Source organism: Mesoplodon bidens (assembly GCF_964165515.1).
Source record: "Mesoplodon bidens genome assembly, chromosome: 1".
NCBI lineage: Eukaryota > Metazoa > Chordata > Mammalia > Artiodactyla > Ziphiidae > Mesoplodon > Mesoplodon bidens.
Window position 1 is genome coordinate 140,160,921 of NC_138176.1, and position 27,967 is coordinate 140,188,887.

At 37.5% G+C, this 27,967-nt stretch overlaps 1 protein-coding gene across 5 annotated transcripts; it reads right to left on the minus strand.

The window, feature by feature from the left end:
• Nucleotides 1-1,015: 1,015 nt before the first annotated feature.
• OCIAD1 (OCIA domain containing 1) lies at nucleotides 1,016-24,988 on the minus strand. Of its 5 annotated transcripts, none has more exons than XM_081246513.1 (9): nucleotides 24,970-24,988; nucleotides 23,381-23,443; nucleotides 22,878-22,958; nucleotides 17,973-18,026; nucleotides 11,234-11,281; nucleotides 9,735-9,870; nucleotides 8,654-8,829; nucleotides 4,456-4,608; nucleotides 1,016-1,529 (listed from the first exon to the last, which is right to left on the minus strand). In XM_081246513.1, the coding sequence occupies exons 2-9, from the start codon at nucleotides 23,436-23,438 to the stop codon at nucleotides 1,492-1,494; spliced, it is 744 nt and encodes a 247-aa protein (XP_081102639.1). In that variant the 5' UTR covers nucleotides 23,439-23,443; nucleotides 24,970-24,988; the 3' UTR covers nucleotides 1,016-1,491. The 5 variants fall into 5 exon arrangements, with proteins under 5 accessions (XP_081102639.1, XP_081102641.1, XP_081102637.1 ...); XM_081246515.1 differs by lacking the exon at nucleotides 24,970-24,988 and adding an exon at nucleotides 24,794-24,963; XM_081246511.1 differs by lacking the exon at nucleotides 24,970-24,988 and adding an exon at nucleotides 24,790-24,881.
• Nucleotides 24,989-27,967: the final 2,979 nt, after the last annotated feature.

A 27,967-nucleotide genomic window follows, 5' to 3' on the forward strand; every position in this document is an offset into this window, starting at 1 on the left:
ATTCCTAATAGGAATCTGGGTCAAAGAGGGAAGATTATTTCTAAGTTCGTAAGTCTTCAGACTGAGAGGAATGGTACTAAAGGATCTTTACCCAAGTACCTCATCTATACCTGGACCTGATTAGATGATGAGCTCCTAGACTTTGAGCTGTCATAATGGAGGACCTGGGAAAAGTATGCGTTTATTTTGCACGTGGGAATGGTATGAATTACTCTGGTCAAATGGGGGACTGAAATGATAGCTCAGCATCTTCCATCCCATGTGTTCTTTTAAAAATGTGACTAGGTGGGGAGTCTATGCTCCCACCCTCTGGCAGGCTTATGAAAAAAATGATACCACGTGATTTCTGAGGGAAGGTCATAAACAGGCAACAGCTTTTGACATGCTTGCTGGACTCACACTAGAGCCCAAAGTGGTCATGTAAACAGTCTAATGGCCCTGAGCACGGAGCCCACACTCACCCAAGGAGAGACACAACGAGGTCCTGAAACTAAAAGCCCTGGCCAACCCCAGCCTAGCTCCCTGCTGTTTCCACTCCATCCAGCATCTGACTGCAAACCTAAGAGATCCAGCGTGAAATCACTCAGCTGAATCCTTCCTTAACTCCTGATGCATAGAAAAATGGAGACAATGATTGTTGTTTTAGGCCACAAAGCTTGGGGATGATTTGCAGCAGTAACTAACTGAAACACTATGTTTCTGGTAGAAATGTAATACGAGTAAGTATAATTTAGATGAGACCACAATTTCATTTTCCATTCACCTGAACCAGAAATATTAGGTTAATAATGAAGAAAGTATACTAAATTTTTATTCCCCTGGAATTTGCAAATTTTTCAAACATTGCTTTTTTAAGGCATTGAGCTATTCACTGTATTCTGCTTTATTTACCTGAGTCACATTCATCATATCATTAAATATTCAGATGACTATTTCCTATCCCTACAAAACACCACTTACTTATAACTGTACTTAAATGAGACTGCAAACAATAAAACCATAAAATCAATGAAGATGCATGCTCCTTTATATTTTATTTACCATAAAGAGAATACAGCAAACACTGGAGTAAGGCTTTTTAATAATTTCTGATGTAAAGTTTAACACTTAAAATTATGTTTGCCCCCCACCCCCAATTCAACATGCAGATTTCATTTATTTCCAGATACAGTGATTCTAGAGCATTAGACTCTCTGGATAGTTTTGTAACAGAGCATCCTTGCCCTGTTAATACAATTTCACAAACTGTGTACAATCATGGTATACTACCATCATTCAAAGAGTTCCCCCAAATGAATATTCACACAATATGAACATTAAAATGTAAGTTTTTAAGACATCCTCTTCATAAGCCAAACCACAAAAACTCAGGTTCTAGTTTTAAATGTGTTTATGAAGGCTGCTGCTGAGCTCAAAGCATGCAGATGCTCATGACCACCTAGATGAAGCTGGATATTGAAACTCCTTTAGTAGGTCCAATGATGCAATTTTTCACTCATCCCAAGTATCTCCATATTTGTTTACTTTGACTAGGAAAAAGCACAAATAATTGATGATTCCAAACAGTAATAAGTAAAAGGCACTATTTTATGTTTGCTATTATTATGATTTAAAGTTATGTTTCTCTCTGATTTGAATAAATGCACATGAGAGTCAAACTGTAATTATAAAAGGGGGCTGGCTAGACTTTTGTGAACTGGAGGTTAGACATAAATTCTAATGCACTGTATCAAGACCTTTACATAAGTATTAGATCTGCAGTAACAACGTTATAAAGAAAACACAATCCCCATTCTAAGGAAAACAGATTAGTAACTTGCCCAAGGTACAAGCTTAATCAAACAGGTAGAACCGAAGTTTGGACACAGTTATGTTTAGGTCCAAAGCCTGGGTGCCTTTACAACTTTACCGCCTAAGTGAGTGTGGTATATATTATAGCACATACAAAAAAGTTACCAGCAAATGAAAAGTAACAACAATGATAAACATTTGAATGTTGTTTTTCACAAAAATAATAGTTATAGAAATGGTCAGATTTGATTAATTTAATCTCTCCCAGGAGCTGAAATACCAGTACAAGAAGGAAATGCTCTCCAATATTCTTGCATTTTGTAAGAAATTATATTTTCAAACATGTTTTTCTGTCTTTTTTACTCTTTTACTTTTAGCCTCTCTTCTACATAGCCTTCACCTGTGAATTATAACTCTTCAGAAGTATTCATAACAATGTAAAGCAGCAGTTATCAAAATATAACTAGGGACCCCTTCCCCAAGACTCTTTCGGTAAGTCTACGAAGTCAAAATATTTCGTTATTATACCAAGATGTTATATAAACTTTCCCCTCATATTTTGCCTTTTCCCCTTGCTTTCCTTCCCTCGTGTATAAGGCAGAGCTTCTGGCAGAATTCTCATGAAGCTACATGATGTGTGGTGACATCACTGCTCTGACAGCTAATTGAAAATGTACTTAGGTATTTAAAGTTTCTGCCATAATTTCTAATTAGGTAAATACCAATAAATATAATCCACATAAACTGAAGCTGAAAACTTTTTTTTTTTTTTTTTTTTTTTTGTGGTATGTGGGCCTCTCACTGTTGTGGCCTCTCCCGTTGTGGAGCACAGGCTTCGGATGCACAGGCTCAGCGGCCATAGCTCACAGGCCCAGCCACTCCACGGCATGTGGGATCCTCCCGGACCGGGGCATGAACCCGTGTCCCCTGCATCGGCAGGCGGACTCTCAACCACTGCACCACCAGGGAAGCTCGAAGCTGAAAACTTTTAAGTGACACTTTCTGACCTAGTGAATCTACATTGTACTGTCAAATTTCTGTCTAGATTCCAAAACAGAACATCCTAGAAAATCACGAAGTGTTTCATAACTGTTTTTTCTTTAAATTATATAAAGTGCCAAAAAAAATCAACTTTCTTTTTACAAAGAAAAAATTCTTTCACTTTACTGTGTCACATAACAGAACTTTAAGACTGTTCACAGCCAAAACCACCAAGGTCCGAATTCAACGAATGCCACACATCTACAATATTCCCTTTCCTTAGCCTTGACATACAATAGAAATGGTTACAAAAATGAGAAAACTAACTGCCTGCCCTCATGGAGCTTACAGTCTAAATCCTCAAATTAATTAGCAGTACAGAGTACTGGTAAGTCTTTACACATTACAGAGTAATGACCACTGAATGCATAAGGTTTACATTAAATTTTTTTTTTGGTACGCAGGCCTCTCACTGTTGTAGCCTCTCCTGCTGCGGAGCACAGGCTCCGGATGCGCAGGCCCAGCGGCCACGGCTCACGGGCCCAGCCACTCCGTGGCATGTGGGATCTTCCCAGACTGGGGCACGAACCCACATCCCCTGCATCGGCAGGTGGACTCTCAACCACTGCGCCACCAGGGAAGCCCTACATTAAATTTTTTATGACAAACATTAACAAGTATTATTGATTACAAATCTATTTTAAAGGTGTAAAAAACATCAATAACATGACAGAGGTGGATCAGTGTTATAAAACAGAATTGTAAATGAAACAACAACTGACAATTAGAAATAAAACTGGCTCTAAAGGAACGATCATAATAAAAAATACTAAGGATTTTAATTTATTTTTGCATCCTCTGGGGCATACTGACTCTCAAGAAGGTACCAGGGACTTATTCCCTCCTTTGATTTTTAAAGTAGTCAACAGAAAACCTTGAAACAATGACACATCCTCTAAAATTTCTCAAGAAAGACATCATAAAATTCTACATTTGAAACAGCTTCAAACCCCTATTCAAAATGACCTCTTCTGTTAGTGGTAAATTTTTGGTATCAGAAAATTTACTTTGGGTAATGCACAGCTGTTCAAAAAGGACTTAAAAGAAACTGTCATTTAAAAAATCTGTATATATTAATTAATTATAGAGTAAAAGTACTGTTAAAAAAAAGTCAAACTCATTTTTTGGAAATGCCCTAAAAGCTGGTTTGTAAGGCATATAACTCTATCTTGACTTCACAGATATTATATAAGAAAATCATTTTATTAATCAATCAGGATGCTGTGGTTCTGCCACTAGTGGCATTACAGCCACTAGGTCACCAGGTCTGGTTTTATGCAATAGATGCATCATTTGAAAAATGGTATCAGTTCCCAGGGTGGCTTCTCATAAGGGAAAATAGTCAAATGTTTGTATACTTTCTACACTGTATTACAGAACTAGTCTTACCGTCTTAAGTTATACTACTATTTGGACTTCATTATTTTCTAACACAAAATGGCCTTTGGAACACTTGAAAAAAGGAAGACCTAATAACTGTTAAGTAGCTATTCTCTAAAAAAAAATGTTATTTTGGTTAATTGCTTGAGGCTTTAAATCACACGTTAGTATAATTAAAGTTTTTAACTAATGCTGCAGTTTCCAATCCTAAAGCGTAAAGTGATTCAGACTAGACTATCATACCTTCTTTTTTTGGCATTCTTTCCTGCATAGGCCTGACTGAGGGGTCAGTCTTATGTGTTAAAGTAACTTCATATGACTCTCTGTTCTTATTCCTTAATTCCTCATATGTTATATTTTTTCTTTTAGGACTTTCTTCAATGTTGGGATCAGGTCCTAAAACAACAAACAGTTAATAAATGGTGATAAAAGGATGTGAATAAATCCAAAAGCAGCTACATTTTACAAATGCTCCTTACCTACAAAAAAAATAAAGTAAAACAAAGGATCACATTACCAGCATTCCAAAGGTACTGTATTTTCCCCAAGGTAATTATAAAACTGAAATCTACTTCCTCTTATACTTTCAAGCTGTTATTTCTAAAATTTAAAATGTATAAAAAAATTTAAAACTAACCATGGCCAGAAGAAGAATGGATATAATATAAACCAGCACAATTCACTCATTAAAATGCCAGTGTTCTAAACTGGGAAGTTATTCATACAGCTCATATAAGTAAAGAGAAATACATTCTACTAGTGACAACTGAACAAAACTTGACATAGTAGATTTTATTTAGTAATATTTCCATAGTTAAATGTTCCTGTATCCAGAGTCCATATATGCAAACAACTCCAGTTATTAAAAAGATATTTATCTTACCCTCTTTATATTTAAATAAAAACACTTGAAAATAGCTATTGAAAAGTATTACATAGCCTTTAATCAGAGTATGCATCATTTTCATATTCAGGTCTAATGGATGCAATACTGAGGCAGAAAAAAGTGGCAACTTTTACCTGGAGAACCAGCATTTATTCTTTCTCTCTCCCAAAGAAAATCAAAGTATGATTATGTATTATCAAAGAGTCAAACACTAATATAAAAATAAGGAAATGGTTATTCTTAGTACTGGTTGACAGGACCAAATATTGAACATAGTTTATAAAATAGTCAGCAAGGAAGGCCATATAAACATTTTTAAAGAAATTAACTAGTGTTAACATAACATTCAGTGAACTACTTAACTTACAAAATCTAACAGACCACTCCAAAAGTAATATTTTTCAGAGGTTTTTAATGAGACAGAAATTGTGCCTATCATTTAAATAATATAACCATATGAATTAAAATAACTTTTTAAAAAACAGTTTTTGTAAGTGGTACTATTGTGCAACTCAATGGTAAGGTCCCAGTGAATAATCACAATTTTCAAAGCAACATAACTATACACTGAATGCATTCAACTACAATCTTTTATTTTACTACAAAATATACTTGCACTGATACAAAGCACAGAGGATTTAAATTTCTAATTAGTTCTAATATTATATAGCATGGTTGAAAACAATATTTTTCTTGCTAAAAAAGAGAAGTATTAAAACTGTATACTGAGTTTAAAAGCACTTTGCATTTCATTAGTAGTAAGTAATTATTTAACTCATTTCCCTTCACCATAAATGATATTTTTTAAATTCTGAAGGGAACAGTATATACTAGATTAGTAGTGAGGAATTCTAGGTTCTCATTCCCACTCTGCCAACATTTAATGAATGTCCTTGGGCAAATCACTAAGCTTCTTTGAGTCTTGGTTTTCTCAGCTGTGAAATATGGAAGTTTGAACTAGATGATCTATCACTAAAGTTCCTTCCAGGTCTAATACTTTTTCTTACCAAAAAGAAAAATATTTCATTGCTCTGAAATTCTGTGACAAATAATGAAAACATAAATTAGATAGAAGATTAGGGAGAATTTTTTCCACTTATAAAAGCCAAATGAAAATATCTTGCATTGTGTAGGGAGCATGATTTACTGTAAAGAGCTGGAAGGAACAGGAAAATGTAAAAAAGCGTTGATTTAAATCTAACTGTAACACACTACCTATAGTAAGTCTCATAGCAACTATGAAAGAATGCTTTCTGCTTTGAAAGATTAATAACTCTTTCAATTCCTGGTAAGAGAAAGCAGAGGACAAATAGGACTTAAACAAAAAGCGAGGATGTCCTGGTTAAGGGAGGACTGCAGCTGGGGCAAAGCAAAGGAGGCCACTGTGGGCCCATGTGGGGAACTAAGAGTGGCAATCTTGAGTTAAACAAGGGGATTCAGAGTAGCAGAGCATGGACGGATGGATGGCTGCAGTGGAGGACTTAATTTGGGCCTTGCTGTAGTCTGTGGGTAGATACTAAAGGCCTTTTTGTCTGTTTTCATTTGGCAAAGAAATTATGTAATGTGGAATGAAATTTTCTAATGCAAATGCAAGGAAGGATGCAAGACATAGCAAGGAAAGAGTTGGTGCGTGGCTAGAATAGAAGTAGAATGGATTTGAACTTGGGAGACTGGGGAAATGGGAGATGCAGTGAGGGACAAGGAGAGCTGACTCTGGAGATAAAATAATGTCTTTAACCATTCTTCCTAAGCTGCCTACCTCCTTCCCTTTCTGACTAATCAGATGTCTTTGTTTCCAACCATTCAGGAAAAAAAAAAAGTTAGTTGAGGACTAAGAGACTATCAACAACTTTCATCCACTTAAGAATCTCTTTAATTATCTTAACTTCCATTCTCTCCTGTCTCTTCAGTTAATACCCCCCTCACCAACCCGGACTCTTGCTCTAAAAGCAGCACTGTCCAATACAATTTTCTATAATGATGAGAATATTCTATATCTGTATCTGCACAGTCCAACACAGTAGCCATTAGCACATACGGCTACTGAGCAATTGAAATGCTGCCAAAGCAACTGAGGAACTGATGAATTTTCAATTTGATTTGATTTTAATTAAACAGCCTCTTCTAGCTAATGGCTACTTTATACCCTGACCTACCTAGAACCCTTTCCACATCATTTGGAACCTTACTTGACCTATAACCAATGCCTCTCTTTCCACTATATCCCCTCCCTCCTTTTAACCTATATATAGAATCAAATCTCTCCTGTCTTCAACAAAAGAAACAAAGACCCAAATGTTCTTTTAACCTTGTTTATTCCCCATAGTTACTGGCTGATTGTACTTATTTCAAAGCACACGTTTTTAAATACTCTATGAGGTCGACAATCCCTTCTCCAAACCCTCAGAGTCAGAAATGCTTCAAAATTCAGAGTTTCTCAGATTTTAGAAAAACATTACCATATATATCCCTTATTACTTAATGTCCACTAAAGTAGCAATGAATAAGCAAACAGTATTTCTACAACAAAATCTAGAAAAAATCGTATTAAGATAAACATTATCAATAGAGTTATACCAGTTTAGGTCAGGGCTTAAAATGAGTTCAGGTCAGATTTTTATCACTAATTTAATTATTTAAAAACCTGTTTTTTAAAAAAGCATTTTGGATTTTAGGATTTTAGGTAAGGAACTGTAAACTTGTATTTTCTGTTTTTAATTCATCTTTCACTGCAAATTAGACTGAAGAAAGCCAGCAAGGAAGGAAGCAAGAAAGCAAGCAAGCTAGCAAACATTTGTTGAGAGCCTATTACTTTCCAGGCATTACTTCTGATTTCTGTATTTCATCTCATTCCCAAGGCTCTTTAAGAAGGGTATTATCATCTCTATTCAAGAGATCAAGAAACGGCAGGGATCACAAATTACAAGTTACTTGCCTCAAGTTACAATAGCTAGCAAATGTCAGTAATTCATATCCAGGCCTTAATCCAAAGATGATGCTGTTTCACTTAACATTATGGGATCTTCAAAACTAGTATTTACACAAACTTCACAAAGCACTTTCACATGGATTTTCTCACTTAACAACAGTTCTGTAAAGCAGGTAATTATTATTTTTCTCATATTACAAAGAAGCTAAGGTGGGCTTTAAGACCACACTACCAAGTGTAACATTTTTAAAGCCTCTCTGTGGCACAGTTTATCATTTCTTCTTTGCTATTTCACTAAACACGATTAGTATTTTCAACTAATGGAACATATTAATAATTTATCTTTATATTTCTGTATCTTCTAACAGACAGAGAGTTTCTCAGGGCCAAGAACTAGGTCTTATTCATCTTTATTTCCATACCTAGCAGAGTGCCTGATACCTATTAGACCTCAAAAAATGTTGAAGGAAGAATGAATTCAAATGAACAAAAGAGCAAACAAACATGCTGAGTTTAGGCTGATGGTGGAACATATAGGTGATATCCAGCAGAAAAGGTCATCAAATAAAGTTTATACATACGTTGGACCATAAAATGCTGAAATTCATTTCAAGAGAAGTTTCTACCTTGGGCAATATGATCAGTAATACCAGTGGGAGTAGATTCATTCATAGAAGCACTGAATGGGATTGGCTCATAATGAGGAAGTATCTCTCTTTCTATGTTGTCTGCTTCTGGGGATGTCACAAAAGATGAATGACCACTCACATTTGAGTCATATTTTGACTTCTGAGAATAGTGCCTGTAAAAGAAAATCATACTGTATAAAAAAACACAGGTTATTGTCTATACCTTATTTAAAGAAGTGTGTTAAGGTATGAAAACCAGTCATTTTCTAAAGGAATCATATAATTTTAACATAGTTATTTAAAACAGTAAAATAAAGTCTGTTTCTGCCACAAAAACATTAAAAATATCTTCTGATCCACTTACACAACTTAAAAATTGTCACTCTTACTATAGAGAAGAGAAAATATATATCCAATTTTCTAATTATTAGGCTTTAGACATCATTGTAATGTGTTTAAAGTTCTTGGAAAGAAAAAGTACTTCAGATGAGAAAATATGTCCATTTCCCACATTACTTGGGAAGTTACTATCACAGGTAGCAGTCCATATAAACACTACTTTGCTGAAGTAGATGTAAGTAATACTAGCTTTCATGGGATTTATGCTGCTTGCCATTTATGATAGGACAATCTACCAAATCTACTTAACCACCTTATTATTTATTTACCTACCTATCAAGACAGACAGATTCATTTATCTATACTTACACAATTTCCCTACAATTGTAAACAACAGAAGGATTAAAAAGCTGAAATCTGTTAAGAGATGGGATTGATAATATTTGGGAATTCAAAAAAAAAAAAAAAGTCGAAGTATAGTAACCAAATGTGTTTGACAAATTAAAATCTCTCATTCTGGGGCGTGAACTCCCAGTAGAATGCAACTCTATACTTAAAAACAAAAGTAAACAAATCATGTTCTACTTTTGAAAACAAAATTAGTTTTAGCTTGCTGCAAAATGGCAAGTTTCAAATGTTCCTTCAGTTAGGCCATGTTTCCTGCCCTCAATTAGGGCAATATCTAGTTATAATTTTTTACCTAAAATGAAAAACCTTTAATAAGATCTGAATGGCCTACCCAGTTGGCGAAGATCGTCGTGTCTGTCCTGATCGTAAAGCTTCTCCAAGAGGGGAATTCTCAAGATTCTTGAACTTCTCTTGGCAAGTTTTCACATAAGAAAGCTTTCCAGCAAAGTATCCCATGATGCAAGCAACTTTTAGTAAAAATAAACAAAAAGTGTAACTCAATATGCCTCTTTAGACAAAAACCTTTTCTAAAAGAATGTTTTAAAAAATGTCGTTCTTGGGCTTCCCTAGTGGTGCAGTGGTTGAGAATCTGCCTGCCAATGCAGGGGACACGGGTTCGAGCCCCGGTCTGGGAGGATCCCACATGCCGCAGAGCAACTAGGCCCGTGCACCACAACTACTGAGCCTGCGTGTCTGGAGCCTGTGCTCCACAACAAGAGAGGCCGCGATAGTGAGAGGCCCGCGTACCGTGATGAAGAGTGGCCCCCACTTGCTGCAACTAGAGAAAGCCTCCGCACAGAAACGAAGACCTAACACAGCCAATCAATCAATCAATCAATAAAATGTGGTTCTAAATATGTCTTTGGTGTGGAAAAACTGGGATTTCCTGAAATAATGGTAAAAGTACCATATTAAATCACATTCAGAGTTCACAGAAAGATTCGGTGGATATAATTCACTTTCACAAAATAAAATAAGTTAAAATAAAGTTGCTGTAAGATAAATTCTACTTTACTAATTACTTTATTAATACAGATAGGCAAAATGTGGTAACAGCATAATGGAATGAGGAATCAAAACAATACAGTTCTAGCCTGGTTACAGGGATTTAGGCCATTTCATTCCTTATAAAATGGGAATCACACTATTTGCCCAGCTAATTTCATAAGATTATTTTTTAAATCAGGTGCAACAAATGCCTTCAAATAATATATTATGAAGTGTACCTAAATATGGCTATTGTTGCATCTTTATTCAATAGAGACTACCCTGGAAAGATTCATAGAAAGCCTCAGGTACTCTTTTTCAGGGCAATTTAGTATCTTTTCTATCAACCATATTATAAAATGTAAAGAAGCTATGCTTATAAATATAAGTTATGTTTATTTACTGACTGTAAATTAAAGAGGTTTTAAAAAATTATGCTTAATTTAAAAATACACTTTATTTTGATTAATCAGAATAGCTGGACAACTTTCTTTCCTCACAGACCAAGGGAACTTACTTTCAAATTTTATATCTTTAATTATATAATTTAAATTATTATATCTTTAATATAATTTTAAAAATATAATTATTTAACAAAATAATTTAAAAATAATAGTTCTATTGCATTATAAAAAGAGAAAAAAAAGCCCCTTTCAAGTAGCTCATGATTTTTAATGCTAACAATAAAATGCCCAAGTAGTCCATTTGATGAAAAGCTTAAACAAAATGATTTGTCAAAACAAATAACCAAATAACTGTTATTAGTAACACAAAACATTTGATAAAAGCTAGTTATTTTACTTAGGTAGAAAAGCTAAGAGAACTAGTATTGTTCATACTTACATATAAGTTTAGGGATGGAACCATATTTGGGATGACTTGAAAGGATTCCTAAAGATAAAACAGTAAATATTTCTGAGTAACACTGTCATTATGTAAATGGTTACATAATTAAGATGTTTTATCTTTTATTGAGGTAAAAGAAAAGCTTTATGCCAAGTTTATGCTAAGAGTATATAAGAGAATGGCACAGAAATTATGGTAAAAAATACAAAGAAACTACTTCTGCTAGTCATTATCTGGTCTTTCATAATGTGAGACAAAAGTAGCAATACGTTTAGCAGTGCAGTATAAAGTAAGATGTATCTATTTCTCAGCAGCTTTGAGAGACCCACAAAGATACAAGGAAAGATCAGTACAGATGATCTTTAAACATCTGATAACATTAGCTCTTTCCGTAACACCAAAGAAGTCTGAAGCTATTTAAAAGAGAATTCAACATCAAGAGAAATATGAAGAAATCAAAAGACTCTAATCTATTACAATAGGTGAATTTAGCAAGATCACTTGATACAAGGTCAATATACAAAATAAAATAAAAACAAAAATGAAAAAATCCACTATATACTGGGAACAAACAAAACCCCCAATATTTTAAAAAATACAATTTATTATAGCACCAAAAAACATCAAAGCCCCAGTAACAAATCTAATGAAAAACATGAAAGATCTTGAAAACTACAAAATTAACTGAGAGAAATGAAAGCTAAGTAAATGGAGAAACACACCATGTTCATGAACTGAAAGATTAAATATTGTAGGGACTTCCCTGGTGGCGCAGTGGATAAGACTCCACACTCCCAGTGCAAGGGGCCCGGGTTTGATCCCTGGTTCGATCCCACATGCATGCTGTAACTAAGAGTTTGCATAATGCAACTAACACCCAGTGCAACCAAATAAATAAATAAATGTTAAAAAACGATTAAATATTGTAAAGATGGTAGTTCTCCACAAACTCACCTATAAATTCAATGCAATCCCAATTAAAATCAAAGAAAGTTTTTACCCAAATTGAAAAGCTTATTTTAAAATTCATGTGGAAACACAAAGGGTCAAGAAAAACCAAGGCAATATTGAAGAACATAACGGAGAACTGACTACCACCAGATATCAATATCTATGATAAAACTATAGTAATTAAGACAGTGTGTTGTAAGTACAAGAACAGATAAACTAATCAAAATCAGAAGAGTCTAGAAACAGACCCCCACTCACAGTCACTTGATTTATGACAGAGGTAACATTGCACTGCAGTGAACAAAAATTAGTCTTCAAAATATAGTGCTGGGTCAACCACATATCTGTACGAGGGAAATATGTATCAAAACTAGAAACTACACTATCATCAATATACGAAAGGATGGATAAACTGCTATGACATATTCACACAGCAGAAAACTATATGCAATGAGAATATATAATTTACAACTACATGCTACAATGTGGATGAATCCAGTGATGTGCTTGCTGGTAAACCAGCTCTCCAAATAAAATGCCCTGATTTGTAGTGTTAGTCGATTTGTGATGAAATACTTGCCCCATGACCAATTTCAAGCTACCAATGGTTTAAAAATTGGCTTGCCAAGTTCCTGAAATTTTAAAAATCAGCTCTCCGGAGCTGGTACAAGCCAGTTTTAGCATACTACTGGATGAATCTCACCATGTTGAAAGAAGGTACACAAAAGATTGTTGTCATGTATATATAATTTTATGATTTAATTTTATATAAAAAACAGACAACAGATTTATGCTGTTAGCCTCAGTTCCTTCATTGTATAAATGAACAGAGATGATGAGAAGAAAAGGGAGGATGGTAACAATATCTACATTTATACAAAAAAGTCGTTCCTTTATTCTGTCACCAAATAGCTACAGACCACTTACAACACACAGGCACTACACCCTAGGAAGCAGGAATATAACAGTAAACAAGACACTCTCTTTACCCTCAGAGTTTACAGTTTAGAGAGCGAATGAAGACAAAAAGAATACGGTGTGATGGTTGCTATGCATCCACTCAAACAGAGGCACAAATCGAAGCTATTGCAGGTTGAGTTCCAGACCACTGCAATAAAGCAAATATTGCAATACAGCAAATCACATAAATTTTTGGGTTTCCCAGTGCACATAAAATTTATGTTTACACTATACTATTAAATGTGCAATAGTATTGTCTATAAAACAATGTACATACCTTAATTAAAAAATACTTTGTGTTTATAAACACTAACCATCATCTAAGCCTTCAACAAGCTGTAATCTTTTTGCAATAGTAACATCAAAGGTCACTGATTACAGATCACCATGACAAATATAATGAAAAAGTTTGAAATGTTGCAAGAATTACCAAAATGTGACACAAAGACACAGAAGTGAACAGATGCTGTTGGAAAAATGGTGTCGATAAGACTTGCTCAATGAAGGTTGTCACAAACCTTCAATTTGTAAAAAACACAGTATCTGTGAAGCTCAATAAAATGAGGTATTCCTGTATTTGAGTGTCTACTACGTGCACTATGCCCTCTGTCAGGTGCCAGAGACAGCCCATATTCTACAAGGAAGTAGCAAGAATGGAGGCAAATACATTTATTGAAGCTAATGTAATACTCTTGGCAACAAGTGGTTGCATTAACTACAACGGGAGTGCAAATGGGGACAGTTTACAGAAATATTTAAGAGCTGTACTAGAGAACGGACATTTGTTGGACAAAGCAGGTAAAGGACAGAAGTGAAAAATAATGTCTGTTTCCTGGACAGAGAGTAATGCCATTCAGACATAGGGAAAATGGAGGAATTAATTTATGGAGAAGTGAATTCAGTTTGGGATTGAACTTGAGTTCATTCTGAGGAGCCTGCAGGAGGGTCATCCATGTGGAGATATGCAGAATATGATTCTGGAGCAGATTATCTAGGTTAGAGATAATGACGGGGATTTAGCGCAATAAATGGTCACCAAAACCCATATTATTGCTGGATACTATATAGACTAAAAACTCAAAGGCAAAGTAAAACTCTGAAGAACAACACAAGTGAAGGAAGAAAACCCAGACTACAATGTAAGTACCAAGAGGTCGTGGGTTTTTGTCTTTTAGTGCTATATACCAAAAACAGTGTATAGTGCTTATCAGACACTCAAAAAACATATGAAAAAAATGGAGAAGTTGCCTGAGACAGGAGAAAAACCAGAAGAATGTGCTGTAATGGAAGCCATGGGAAGAGAACATTTTAAGGATTGGTTAAAGTTGTATAATGGTCAAGAACAAAAACTGTCCATTGAATTTAAGCAACAAAGAGGTTGTACTGGTAAGTGTTTTAGTACATGTCAGACTATATGCACAATCTATGACACAGACTGCAGTGGGCTGAAAGAAATAAAAAGTGAAGTGCTCGGGACTTCCCTGGGGGCACAGTGGTTAAGAATCTGCCTGCCAATGCAGGGGACGTGGGTTCAATCCCTAGTCCGGGAAGATCCCACATGCCTCGGAGCAACTAAGGCCATGTGCCACACTGAGCCTGCGCTCTAGAGCCCGCGAGCCACAACCTGAGCCCGCGTGCCCTAGAGCCCGTGCTCCGCAACAAGAAGCCACTGCAATGAGAAGCCTGCGCACCGCAACCAAGAGTAGCCCCCGCTCGCTGCAACTAGAGAAAGCCCGCACGCAGCAACGAGGACCCAACGCAGCCAAAAATAAATAAATATATTTTTTTAAAAAAGTGAAGTGCTCATTCATGAAGTCTGGCTTCAAATGCAAGACATCTAGGAGCAACTGTAAAGGGATATAAAAGAAAATTTTTCTTTTTTATGTTGTCAAGTTAGGAATGACCTGAGCATGTTTAAATGTTTTGACAGAAAAGGACTGAGTAGAGTGGGAATAGCTAAGACTATGTAGAGTATGACCCTGTGGATAAAATCATACACAAAACGTTAGGCGTTTTGATTAAATGCAAATTGTTTTGGTGGATTCTGAACTCCTTTTCTAAAGTCTCTCTCAATTTTTTTTTTTTTGAGATTGACTTCTTAATTAAAACACCTCACCCCCCCAAAAAAAAGAACCCAGTACAGTTTCAACAATACTGAAAGCCCTTAATGCTGGGAGATAGTTACATGAGTGACATATGACTCAATATTCTTTTCTGTGTTTTTTACTCAAAGTATCAAAACCCCAACAACAAAACAACCCTGACAAAAATATAAAGGTAACATGTGACACACTGAATAGAAAATGTTATTCCACACATCAGGTTAAGTCATTTTCAACAATTTATCCTTTCCAAAAAATGGATTATGAATTCCACTGAAAGGCTCCAGGCTCAGTCACTATGAACAATTACAGAGAAAGATGTTTATCACTGTTGTTGCTCATGCCATGACTTTTGCAAATGAAATCAGAGGCACAGATCACCACTGATGTCAAGTCAAATAATCACCAGATGGTGACTAGGAGTCCAAGAGGATTTTGGCTCCTGACAGAATAATCTGTCACCTCAGTACTACGTCCTGATATTTTCAGTAGGATTCATGTGAAGCAGTTACACTCCGATAAAGATGTACTAAAATAAAGTAAAATAAAGTAAAAGATGTGTGTGTAACTAGAAAAAGGGAATTTCTCTGGATTGCTTATGTGTATAACTAGCTACATGTAGGAGCAAAGCATTCCCAAGCCAGGGAAAAAACCCAGTAATGGTATGATTTTACTGTTGAAAACATAAGGTCTAAGTGAGTAGGTACAATCTGACCCTTCCAATTTTTACTGCTTCTGCCTTACCTTCAAGCTGTCCAAAGTCTCCTACTCTACGTAAGCCCCAAAGTTCCAAAATTTTCTCTTCTTTGTAACCTTTTCAAAATTACCATTTCTCCTGGTTCCACCTTAGCTATATGTTTTCATTCCTCCCTGCATGACTTTGTCACTCTAGCCATGTCAGTCTCCTGAATGTCCACCCAAATAGTCATGCTTATTATTCTGATAACCAGGTCCCCCCTTCCTGAGATATTCTTCCATCTTTTTAAATCTAAATCCTGCCCTACTTCAAAACCCACTTCTTTCAAGAAATTTTCCTTCATTACAGTACCTCTGCAGAGATCTTCTTTGAAAACCTACAGCTCTTGGAGTCTCTACAAAACTCAGAAGCTTATTAAATATTTAAATTATATTCTCCATTTGCTTCAACATTGTATTCACATTGTTTCCTCACATGAACCACTAGCAACTCTTAATTTCTTTTGTATAATCCACCCCCACCCCCAGGTCTAGCTCCAATCATTAATGACTGACAAGACTAAGATAAATAAAATGGGCAGTAAAATAACAGACACTATAATTTCTCCAATCCTAAGTTTTTCCTTAAAAGTAATGTGACTAGGGACTCCCCTGGTGGCACAGCGGTTAAGAATCCTCCTGCCAATGCAGGGGACACAGGTTCGAGCCCTGGTCCGGGAAGATCCCACATGCTGTGGAGCAACTGAGCCCATGCGTCACAACTACTGAGCCCGCGCTCTAGAGCCCACGAGCCACAACTAGTGAAGCCCGCGTGCTACAACTACTGAGCGCGCGTGCCTAGAGCCCATGTTCTGCAACAAAAGAAGCCACAGCATGAGAAGCCCGTGCACCACAACGAAGAGTAGCCCCCACTCGCCGCAGCTAGAGAAAGCCGCGTGCAGCAACAAAGACACGACGCAGCCAAAAAAAAATTAAAAAAAGTACTCTGAATAAAATGTCTGTTTCACACTATAGAAACAATTGTAGTCTATAAAACAAGTTAGTCCTAAAAGACAAATAAGAGTATATATACAAATAAGAGTATATATCTTGATTTGTTTGCCTTTTTAAAATTCCTGTCACGGTAGCACATTGTAATGAGGTTCTTTGGGAATTCTCCAAACAAAAACAAAATTTTACCTCAAAAAATCCTTCCATTTCCCTCCAAAACTACTTTTTCTCAACTAGTTGTGTCAATACTACTAAGTACTTCATACTGCTAATATGAAAAGGCTAAAACTTCCTATCTTAGTAACACTTTAGGAGGAGCTAGTTAAAGAACAGTTTTCTAGAATATATAAAGGCCATCCTAAGGTAACCATCCTTTTCTGGAATACCTTCTAATTCCCATAAATTTGTAACTTATTTATTACAAAATAAATGTAATGAATATTTCTACTGCTTACATTACTAAATTTAAAGATGCAGAGAATGATACATTTAATACCTAATCTAAACTCAACTTCACTATTTAAACCAATAGAATTTTGGACAAGGAATGACCCTCACTCCCCCCATTATTATAAGACAAAGCTGGTTGAGGGAGCTAGGGAACTCCTAGTCTTTAAACTAGTACACAAGAATCAGCTGGAGCTCTAACTCAAAGACTCTGATTCAATAGGTCGGAGATGGGGCCCATGAATATGCATTTCTTATAAGCTCCTAGGTGATAAGTTGTATGAATGGCCTACCTAGACCAGGTTTGTCTCTCTGCCTTCCTGTAAACTACCACTGGCTTTTAGTTACTTTCTTGCTCTTATAGTGTTAATGTTGCTACAGTGCTACAGTTAATGGACATCAAATTCTCAAATTTGATATGTGAGTCTGGGTTCATGGAGACAACTCTTCTGATGTTGTAGTAATTTTTTAGTGATAATTTTTAGTATGATACATTACCATATGTCCTTTATCTAAAGATCAGGAAAATAACACATAAAAACATGATGGTATCCAAAGTGCTAAACAAATTCAAAGTTTAAAATATTTACCTTTACTAATCAATCCTTGAGTAATCAACATACTTGTTGCAGCCAAAGGTACAGCTATAAGGGGAAAAAAATTTGTCAACACCAACAAAAGGAAAACATTTTGTCTTGAGTTCATTAGGATAGATAAATGTATATCAGTAAAACCAGCTACGAAGTTATGTTGCAAAATTAAGATCTTTAAAAGAGATTTCTCCACTTTTCAAAGCTGTACTGTATATACTCAGGGAAATATAAAACGTATTTTAAATTTAAGAAAATATTACAAATTATTAAACAGTATAATTTAAGAGCTACCCAGATTTAGGATCTAAAAAAGCCATTCACTAATACCATCAATTAAAACAACATAGAAATAGTGACCAAAAGTTATTTCCGGAGTTAAAGGGGGCAAGAATTAATGATGAGGGAAGCAAGAAGCATATTACAAACTGCTAAATTCCATGTACCATGCTAAGTGCTTTCGGTACATTATCATTAATTTTTACCACATCTCTATAAAATAGGTATTATTATTATTACTATTTACTATTATTACAGATAAATAAACTGAAGCTTAGAGATGCTAAATACTTCGCTCAAGGCCACACAGCCACTTCAATGACAGATTCCAGATTCCAAAGAATTATGTCTGCTACTAGATCTCAAGTTTTATTACACTGAGTGAACCGATACAGAAGACGTATTATTTGCCCAAAATGATATGGTGATTGGGGCAAGAATTAGAAAACATATATTTTAAATACTAATGCTTTCTCTTAAACCAGTGAATTCTGTGAAACTAAATGAAAATATGACATACATATGCATATTAACCCAGAGTGAAAAATCCAAAGCTCTTATCATAATCTCAAAGGGGCTCATAATTTAAGAAATCAGTCTTCTACACCCACAGTGCCCAACAGAATTTTCTTTGATGATGAGAGCAGTCTATATCTGTGTTTTCCAGTCAGGTAGTGTGCAGGAAAGATTTAACATAACAGCTCTAAAACTGCTTTCCTTACAAAGGCCTGCTTTCAAGGTTGGTCCTTAGCTTATATTTGGGAGCTTGACTGGTAAACTGATATAAATCTTTACCTGAATGATAAGTGGCTCACTCTGCCCAAACTGCTTGTACAAATACAGTTCATACTGAACACTTCCTTTCCTTCTGGGAGTCTGGAATTTTGTTACCTGCTAGGCTGAGGGTGCCCATGTGGCGAGACCCCGACAAAAACCATGGGTGCCGAGTCTCTAATGAGAATCCTTGGTAGGTAACACTTCACATGTGTTACTACAACATGCAACTGGAGAAATTTAGCACGTTCTTTCTGTATGACACCACTGGGAGAGGACTCTTAGAAGCTTGTGCCTGGTCTCCTCTGGATTTCACCCACACTCCTTTTCCTTTGCTGATTTTCCTTTGTATCCTTTCTGTTGTAAATTATTTTAAACTGAAATAGCTACATGTGGCTGCCACGTTGGAGAGTGCAGTTTCAGACTAGGGGTTGGGAAATGCTCTGTAAAGAGCCACATGGTAAATATTTTAGGTTTTGTCGGCCACACAGTCTTTGTCCCAACTACTCATTTTAAAGCAAAAGCACTGAGACAATCCATAAACAAATGAACACAGCTGTGTTCCAATAAAACTTTATTTATGGATGCAAAAATAGGAATTTCACATGAAATGAAATCTTTTGCTTTTTTCAATATTTAAAAACGTAAAAACCATTCTTAGCTCATAGCCATACAAAAACAGATTTGGCCCTTGGGCCGTAGTTTGCTCATCCCTGGTCTAGACCGTACATGGGCAATTTAAGAACCAAAATCATTAAACATTTGAATTATTAATATTCATGATTAAAATCCATAACTCGGGAATAGGGCATTAGCTTTGCCATCAGACACAATTTGCAGAAACCCTAAGGTTTAAATCCTTGCTCTATTACATACTAACAGATTTTACCTTTGCTGGAAGAACGATCTAATGTTAGTTGGTTAAAATGCCTTCATATACTATTATTTAAGGTTTTTCAAAGGATAATCTTTTAAAATTATAGCATCAGTACAATTTGCAATCATTTTTCCCCTTCAGCTTGGTTCAAGGACTGCAACATGAAGAACTGAAGAATCATATAAAGGTAAAAGGCAATGAGTTCGTTGGCCATCTCTACAATGGACAATATTTTCCCCATTGCACTTCTTAGGTCAAGATGGCACAATGCAAACAGTAATAGTCTGGTTAAGGAGATTCAAGTACTAGTTCTGCCATTCATCACTATGTCTTTGCATAAATCTCTTAACTTCATGTTATAAAGGGTAATGGATTAGAACTAAGGTCTCTTTCCAACTCATATATTCTGTCACAGAAAAAGAGAATGGTAAAATTCAAAGAGACTTCAGAGATTATCTAGTCTTCATCCTAATCAGAGTAAACTGATATCCAGAAAGAACAAGTCATTTGCTCAAAGCAACACAGATGGTTAGTTTGTGGTAGAGCTTAGATCAAAATCCAGGTCTTCTAACTCCCAAGTCAGTAGCCTTTTCCACTGTACAATGACTCCCATTCCAGAACCTATTAAGTAATGTTTCTTTAGGCAAATCAATAACACTGCTGACCAAATGCTACTTTATATTATGACCATGGTCCCACTCATATCCAAGACAAGGACCCCTAAAATTCCTTTAACTCTTCTCTTACACTAGCAAAACGCTTCTCTAAACTCATAATTGGGCTGCCCTGGTGGCGCAGTGGTTGAGAGTCCACCTGCCGATACAGGGGACACGGGTTTGTGCCCCAGTCCGGGAAGATCCCACATGCCGCGGAGCGGCTAGGCCCGTAAGCCATGGCCGCCGAGCCTGAGCGTCCGGAGCCTGTGCTCCGCAACGGGAGAGGCCACAACAGTGAGAAGTCCGCGTACCGCCAAAAAAAAAAAAAAAAAAAGAATAAACTCATAATTGTTTTCAATCGAAACTTTTACTTCATTAATCACAATAGCACTAACAGCCATTTAATAGCTTAACACTTATAATAAGTAAAATTGAATTAATTAATCCCATGAGATAGGTTAATATTATCCCCACTTAACAGATAAGGAAACTGAGGCATACAGACATCAAGAACTTCTCCAAAATCTCACAGCTAATATGTGATGGAGCTGTAATTTGAATCCAGAGAGTCAGGCCTCAGAGTCTATGCCCTTATAAGTCACTACACTGTCTCATTCGGAAACCAGTAGTACACATGTATGAAATATTCACAAAATAAAAGATGCATGAAACAAATATGAATTCATACACCTTCTCAGCAATTCCAGGGGTGGAGAACTATTGTAACATACAATACACATTAAACTAAGCCTTTTATGTAGATTCTTTCATTGTCTGTGTATCTGGGCAGATACAACTAGTTGTACTCCTTTTCATCCTTCTAACCCATTCTGCACACTGCTAACTAATGTTCCTTTAAAAAATTTACGGGGCTTCCCTGGTGGCGCAGTGGTTGGGAGTCCGCCTGCCGATGCAGGGGACATGGGTTCGTGCCCCAGTCCGGGGGGATCCCACATGCCGCGGAGCGGCTGGGCCCGTGAGCCATGGCCGCTGAGCCTGCGCGTCTGGAGCCTGTGCTCCACAACGGGAGAGGCCACGACAGTGAGAGGCCCGCATACCTCAAAAAAAAAAAAAATTTACGTATCATCCCCTTGGCCCAAGAACCTACAATATATAATGAATCAAACTTTTAACTCCTTGCTATTATGTTTATTTTCTACCCCCAACAAAAGACCTCTGCTCCAATCTGTTCAGCCTCAAGGCTCTAGCAGAGATCAAGTTATTGTAGACTTTGCCTTTGCTAACTATCCCTTTCATCTAAATGCTCCTCCACCATTCTTCATTTTCCTGAAGTCCTATTAGTTGTTAAGTCTCATTTGTTTAATAAAGGCTTTTTAACTAAATCAATTCCAATTAATTTATCTTTTTAAAATTCCTATTGCTGTTATGCACTTAATCTTTCTCAGTGTTTCATGAGTTAGCTTTGTCTCAACTACATCTCAAAACTACTTTAGGACAAAGACTTCCAAGCACAGTACCTTACATACTGTATGCATAAATACCAGGTGACTGATCCTTGTCACCCCCTCCATCCTTTTTTTTTTTTTTTCATCCTTTTTTGTTAGAATTACCTTCTTACCTGAAAGGACTGCAGTGACCTCATGAAGCAACAACAGGGTTCTATTCAAAAGGAAAACTATGTTTTGTGTTGCTTTCAACATTCTTTGTATTTAAAAAATAAAATCCTCATGTATATGGTCTCTAGTTAGAAATCAAGAGCTGGTAGTGTAATACCACTTCACAACGACAGAACAGAAACCAACCAGTTTTTATCATATAATGGTTAAAAGTTTAAGAGTTAAAATCATAAGCTTGTTTCAGACAGACCTGGCTTCAAGTCCAGACACCACTGCTTATCAGCTGTGGAACACTAGGTAATTCCTTTAACATCTCTAAACCTCAATTTCTTCACCTATAAAGTGAGGGTAATAGCAATCAACCTTATTGGGTTATTTTTATATAACCCATGTACACTCAGTAAATGCTATTACTATTACCAACAAAAATACTTCAGGGTCTTGGAAACAGTTCTAGAAATTATTACTTTAAGATGCACACAATTCTGATCATTTCATGATATATAAAAATGTCAAACCACTACATAGTACACTTGAAACTAACATATTATCATACATCAACTACAATTCAATTTAAAAATTTTAAACAAAGAAATAAAACGTGTTCAACTCTATTTCCTTAATCAACCTCTTTTACCAATAACCACACTAATGCCAAAAGTCTGCCCATTTTTTCTATGTGAAATCATTATAATTTCAGGTACTAAAGGTCAAATTTTGTTGATTAGAAAATTTAACTTACATCTGAACCAGAAGCTTTCATCACTGCATTCTGCAAAGACTCTTCTTTCTTCCTCTGTTGGAATGTAATCAGCCCCTATGTCTTTTCACCAAGGAAAATTGGCAAACATTAAAACACCCATGGAAAAACTAAGTCTAAAAATACCTTAGTTTAAGCATTAACAAAGTATACCATTTTTTTTTTAATGAAGTAATGGAATAAGTGGCTTGTAAACTTTTAACAAATTTTGACTTCAAACATAAAATTAGTGCTACTGTTCTACTGGCTATGTAGTCAGAACTGCCTACAAAATGGGTTGGGTCCAGTGCAAAATTAGAATTTGGGACCCTCTGTTCAAATTATTAAGAATTTAAAGATGCCACAGTAGATCATTAATGGTTCCCTGTATAACTGCACAGGTCACACACCCTTGAAGCCAGCCCCGTGGCTACTGTTATTCAAGGCAGTGAAGATTTCTCTACATAAAAAGTGCTTCTAATTGTAAATACTTAATTGATAGTTACGGGGAATTGGTCTTCGAACTTCTGCATTCGGCTCTCCAAAATCAGCCCTTCCATTCATCTTTCCTGCACAGAAAACATTTCTTGTTAAGTATTAGAAACGACTGAGATTGGCCAAAGTAAATCAAGATATAGCATTGTAAAATTACTAGTCTACGTGGCAACCAATCAACAAATATTTACTAAGCACTACTACATCTGAAGTACTTAAAAAGCTGCCTAAATAAAAAAGTCACAAACCTATTAACTATTTTAGAACTAGTCACTAGGTCCTGTAATTGAAAAAGAAAAGATGCCTTATAACTATTTATCAACTGATTATATCAAGTTAAGATAACAAAAGGTTACCAATTTTTTTAAAAGACATATTTTTCCTCTGGAGGCTGGTTTATTTCACATTATCCTATGTTTGGATTCTCTCAGAAATATACGCCCAATGATTAGGATAATTCTCCAAATAGAGGAAGAAAAATCCCAAGTCTTTTCTGGGCTTCCATTTTAAAAAATGAAATAATCATCAGGAAACCCCCTCTACAAAACAGTACTACAAAAAAATGAAATAACTAAGACGTCATATCGTTCCCCCTGTGGTGGGAAGCTAACAGCACATTCCGTAGCCTCTAAACTTTCCTCCCTCCCCAAACAGACACCTAGAAAAATATACAAGATATAAAAAATGCATAGCATTTCAAGAACATACACTTTATTTATCATTATTTTTAACCCATGCGTCCGACCTTAAGAGACCAATAGATTAGACAGCTACGCATTTTACAGAATGTTCACACAGGATCGTGTTTACTCCCATCTTAAAAACAATGTAAATGAAAACAGGAAACGTCATACGCGATGAGAATAGCAACTGCGGCCCTTCCACATTTCACTTATTCAATAACTCATCACTGAGGGCCTACTACATGCCAACCAACCCCTTCGCTAAGAAACAAGATCAGAAAGGGTAAATGAATTCATGGATGGATGGAGACTGCTTAATAAACTACTTACACCCTAAAACAAACGTAAAACAATGGAAACCTCTTACTTTTCCCAACAGAGAGACTGCCAGGGTTGACAAGACCCCTTCACACAACATCATTTTAATCTCCTAATCCCAAAGAAAAAAACCGCATTAAGAGACCGTCGATTCCTGCACCCCATCCCCCGCCCACCGCGTCTCCCACCTGCAACACCTACGCACATCCGTCACCATGAATTTCTCCCATCCGCACACCCCAGGCACGCTCCCTCACCAACCCTGGTCACAGGCACCCAGGAGCCCGAGACCCAGAGGATCGCGATCGGCCCACCCTTGCAGGCGGGAAAATGGCGGAAGGTGCAAGGGAGCGGCTGCCCGCGCAGAGGTGGTGAGTAGGTAGGTGGGGGGCGGAACGGGGCTTTCTGCGTCACCTTACCCACCTCCCGACAACAGCGGCGGGCCACAGCGCGGCGAGCCCGGACGACCAGGGGCCGAAGGCCCAGAGGGGACCCGAAAGGGGTCGGTGGGGGGAGGGAAAAGAGGGGCAGGAAACGCGCAGGACCACAGCTGCGTTGGGGGTGGGGAGCGGTCAACGACGCGACCGCTTAGAACTCACCCAGATACGAGCTCAAAATGACCGCGACCCGGAAGCACTGGCGACCTACGGAAGGAAATGACGTCAAGACCTCCTAGCGGAGTCTAAAGGCGAACAGCTTCGGAATATACGCGTAGGCCTGTGTTAATCTTCGCCGTCCTCCTCGGTTTGTTCCTCCGCCCTCCCCCCCTCCCGGCGGCGCTCACGAGCTGCACTGCGGCTACGCGTTCGCCCACCGCGGACCCGAGCCCCACCCCCCCATACCCTTCCTGCACCGGGGAGGCTTTGCTTTAGGCAGTTGGGGCGTGCTACCTTGATCTTCCAGTGACCGGCTGGCAGGAAGTTCTGGAAGCCCCTTTTATCCGCTTGTTGAGAGCGACTTTTCTTAGCTTTCTCTGCTTTTAGAATTTACGTAGTTCATTTATTTTTTTGAGCCTCTAGGCTAAGTAGTAGCGAGTAATTAAACATGCGCACTTGGCTGGCTGACTTTTGAGCCTAGCTTACCTAGTTCTAGAAACCTCAGGCATGGTACGTTATCGCTCTCTCTGAGCCTCAGGTTTTTCTCATCTGGAAAATGGAAATACGCCCTACCTCATAGGGTTGTTAGGATTAAAGCAACACACCTAAACGAGGCTTTAGCGCTCAATGTTCTCTATTAATGGAAGAGTTTGTATTTGAGTGCGGGGCTCCGGGCTTCTGTTGGTCAGACCGTGCTGCAGCACTCAGCCAACATTCATTCATTCTACAAATATTTGTTGAGTGCCTGCTGTGAGCCAGATACTGAAGGTTATTGGTCATTCAACAGTGAACAGTCGGCCCTATCCGTTTGTTTGATTAACTCCGAAAAACCTCTCCGATATCTTTACCTCTTACTGAGCCCCACTGTCAACATCCTCATTGCATCTTTTTCACTGCCTCAAATCTATTCACCCACAGACATATTTCAGAGAGACAGCCTGTGGTGATGGATCTGAAACACAAATCCAATCCTGTGGTTGCTTCCTTAGCGCCTTTTGATAGCTCCCATCATGCACAGAATATCATGCCCTTTCATGGCTTGGCCTCTGTCCTCTTGAGCCTCACTTTCTTCTATTTTAGTGTTCACTGTAGAAACGCAGCCTGCAGCCTTTTGTACTCACAGTTCCCTGTGTGCTGTTGCTCCTGGCACAACCATCTTTCCTGCCTTGTCAATGCTATTGATATTTCGAATCCTGTTTTTCCATTACCTCCTTTGTGAAGCCTTCCCTGAAACACACCCTGAGAATTAATGACTCCTTCTTCTTACTACCTCTTTACTTCGTACATACGTCTGTCAAGGCAATGTTGTTCTGCCACTGTATTGTGATCTTTGTGCTTACTTCTGTCTCTGTTACAGAGCTCCTTTCAGACGGAGACCTTGGCTTATAAATCGTTATACTCCCAAATAAGATCATCAATATTAATAATATTCATTTTGCTCCTGGGACATGGTAAGCTGGTTCTGGGCTCAGGGCCTTTGCAGTGGCTGTTCCTGCTTCTATAACACTGTTCCTCCAAATGGTCACATGATTTCTTGTCTGTCGTTGCACCAGGTGTCACCACATCCGAGGCCTTCCCTGATCACCCAATTAAAATAGCTCCCCAGTCACTCTCCATGTTACTCCATTTATTATTTTCATAGAATTTATGCTCTAAAACAATTATTTGTCTAATCTCTCTCTCTCTTTCTCTTTCTCCCCACTCACTAAAATGAAAGATCCATAACAGTAGGAGCCTGTCTGGCATCAAAATGATTGGCACATAGTATGAAATCAATAAATGTTTCTTACATGAATTTGAGTACATTTTTTATAAAAGAAGAAACAAAAATAGGAAAATTAGAAGACATAGTGAGCTTTATGCTGAAGCAAAATCTCCTCTTTGCTTTCTGACTAGATTGTAAGGGTACAGAATCCAATTTTATCATATTCTTTATACTTACTAAGCCAGGCCTAACACCTTGGCACATGGTAGATATTGATGAGTATATTTTCTTTCTTTTTTTTTTTTTTTGAGGTACGCGGGCCTCTCACTGTTGTGGCCTCTCCCGTTGCGGAGCACAGGCTCCGGACGCGCAGGCTCAGCGGCCATGGCTCACGAGCCCAACTGCTCCGCGGCATATGGGATCCTCCCGGACCGGGGCACGAACCCGTGTCCCCTGCATCGGCAGGCGGACTCTCAACCTCTGCGCAACCAGGGAAGCCCTGATGAGTATATTTTCTGTTTCCCACATATTTCTCAGCAATCAAGTTAACTAAAAAATTGGATTTCTTTTGAAGAAAGGGTATGGTACTCTTTCTGTAGGGAAAAAATAAGATTCTAAACATTTCAAGGTAAACTGGAATTTTCTCTTCTGGGATTTAGAGGTGATTGAGTCCATTGGTAATTCGGGCAATGCAGCAATCAAATAATTCAAACATAAATTGGGTAAGATCCAAAGCCTTACTGGAAGTTGGTTCACCTTTGACTTTTTTTTGATTGAAGTATAGTTGATTTACAATATTGTATCAGTTTCAGGTGTACAGCAAAGTGATGCACATATTCATATAGATGATATATGTATTTTCAGATTATTTTCCATTATAGCGCTGACGGAAAAACATGCACAACCTCAAAGTTGAGAATTATATTTTATTATTATTTTTTAAAATTTATTTATTTTTTGCGGTACGCAGGCCTCTCACTGTTGTGCCCTCTCCCGTTGCGGAGCACAGGCTCCGGATGCGCAGGCTCAGTGGCCATGGCTCACGGGCCCAGCCGCTCCGCGGCATGTGGATTCCTCCCGGACCGGGGCACGAACCCGCGTCCTCTGCATCGACAGCACCGGCAGGTGGACTCTCAACCACTGCGCCACCAGGGAAGCCTGAGAATTATATTTTATTCAGAAGACTTCCTGAGGACATCAAGCCCAGGAGGCAGCCTCTCAGGTAACTCTGAGGGACTGCTCCTAAGACGTAAGGGAGGAGTCAGCATATATAGGAGTTTTTGCAACAAAAACCAG

Excerpts from the sequence above, each read along its gene's own strand:
- OCIAD1 (XM_081246513.1), bottom strand. The coding sequence starts at position 23,438 with ATGAATGGAAGGGCTGATTTTGGAGAGCCGAATGCAGAAGTTCGAAGA. Across the intron at positions 22,959-23,380 it reads AGTTCGAAGACCAATTCCCC|ACATAGGGGCTGATTACATT; the intron begins GTAACTATCAAT and ends CTTGGTGAAAAG. Across the intron at positions 4,609-8,653 it reads TACTGATCATATTGCCCAAG|GACCTGATCCCAACATTGAA; the intron begins GTAGAAACTTCT and ends TTGTTGTTTTAG.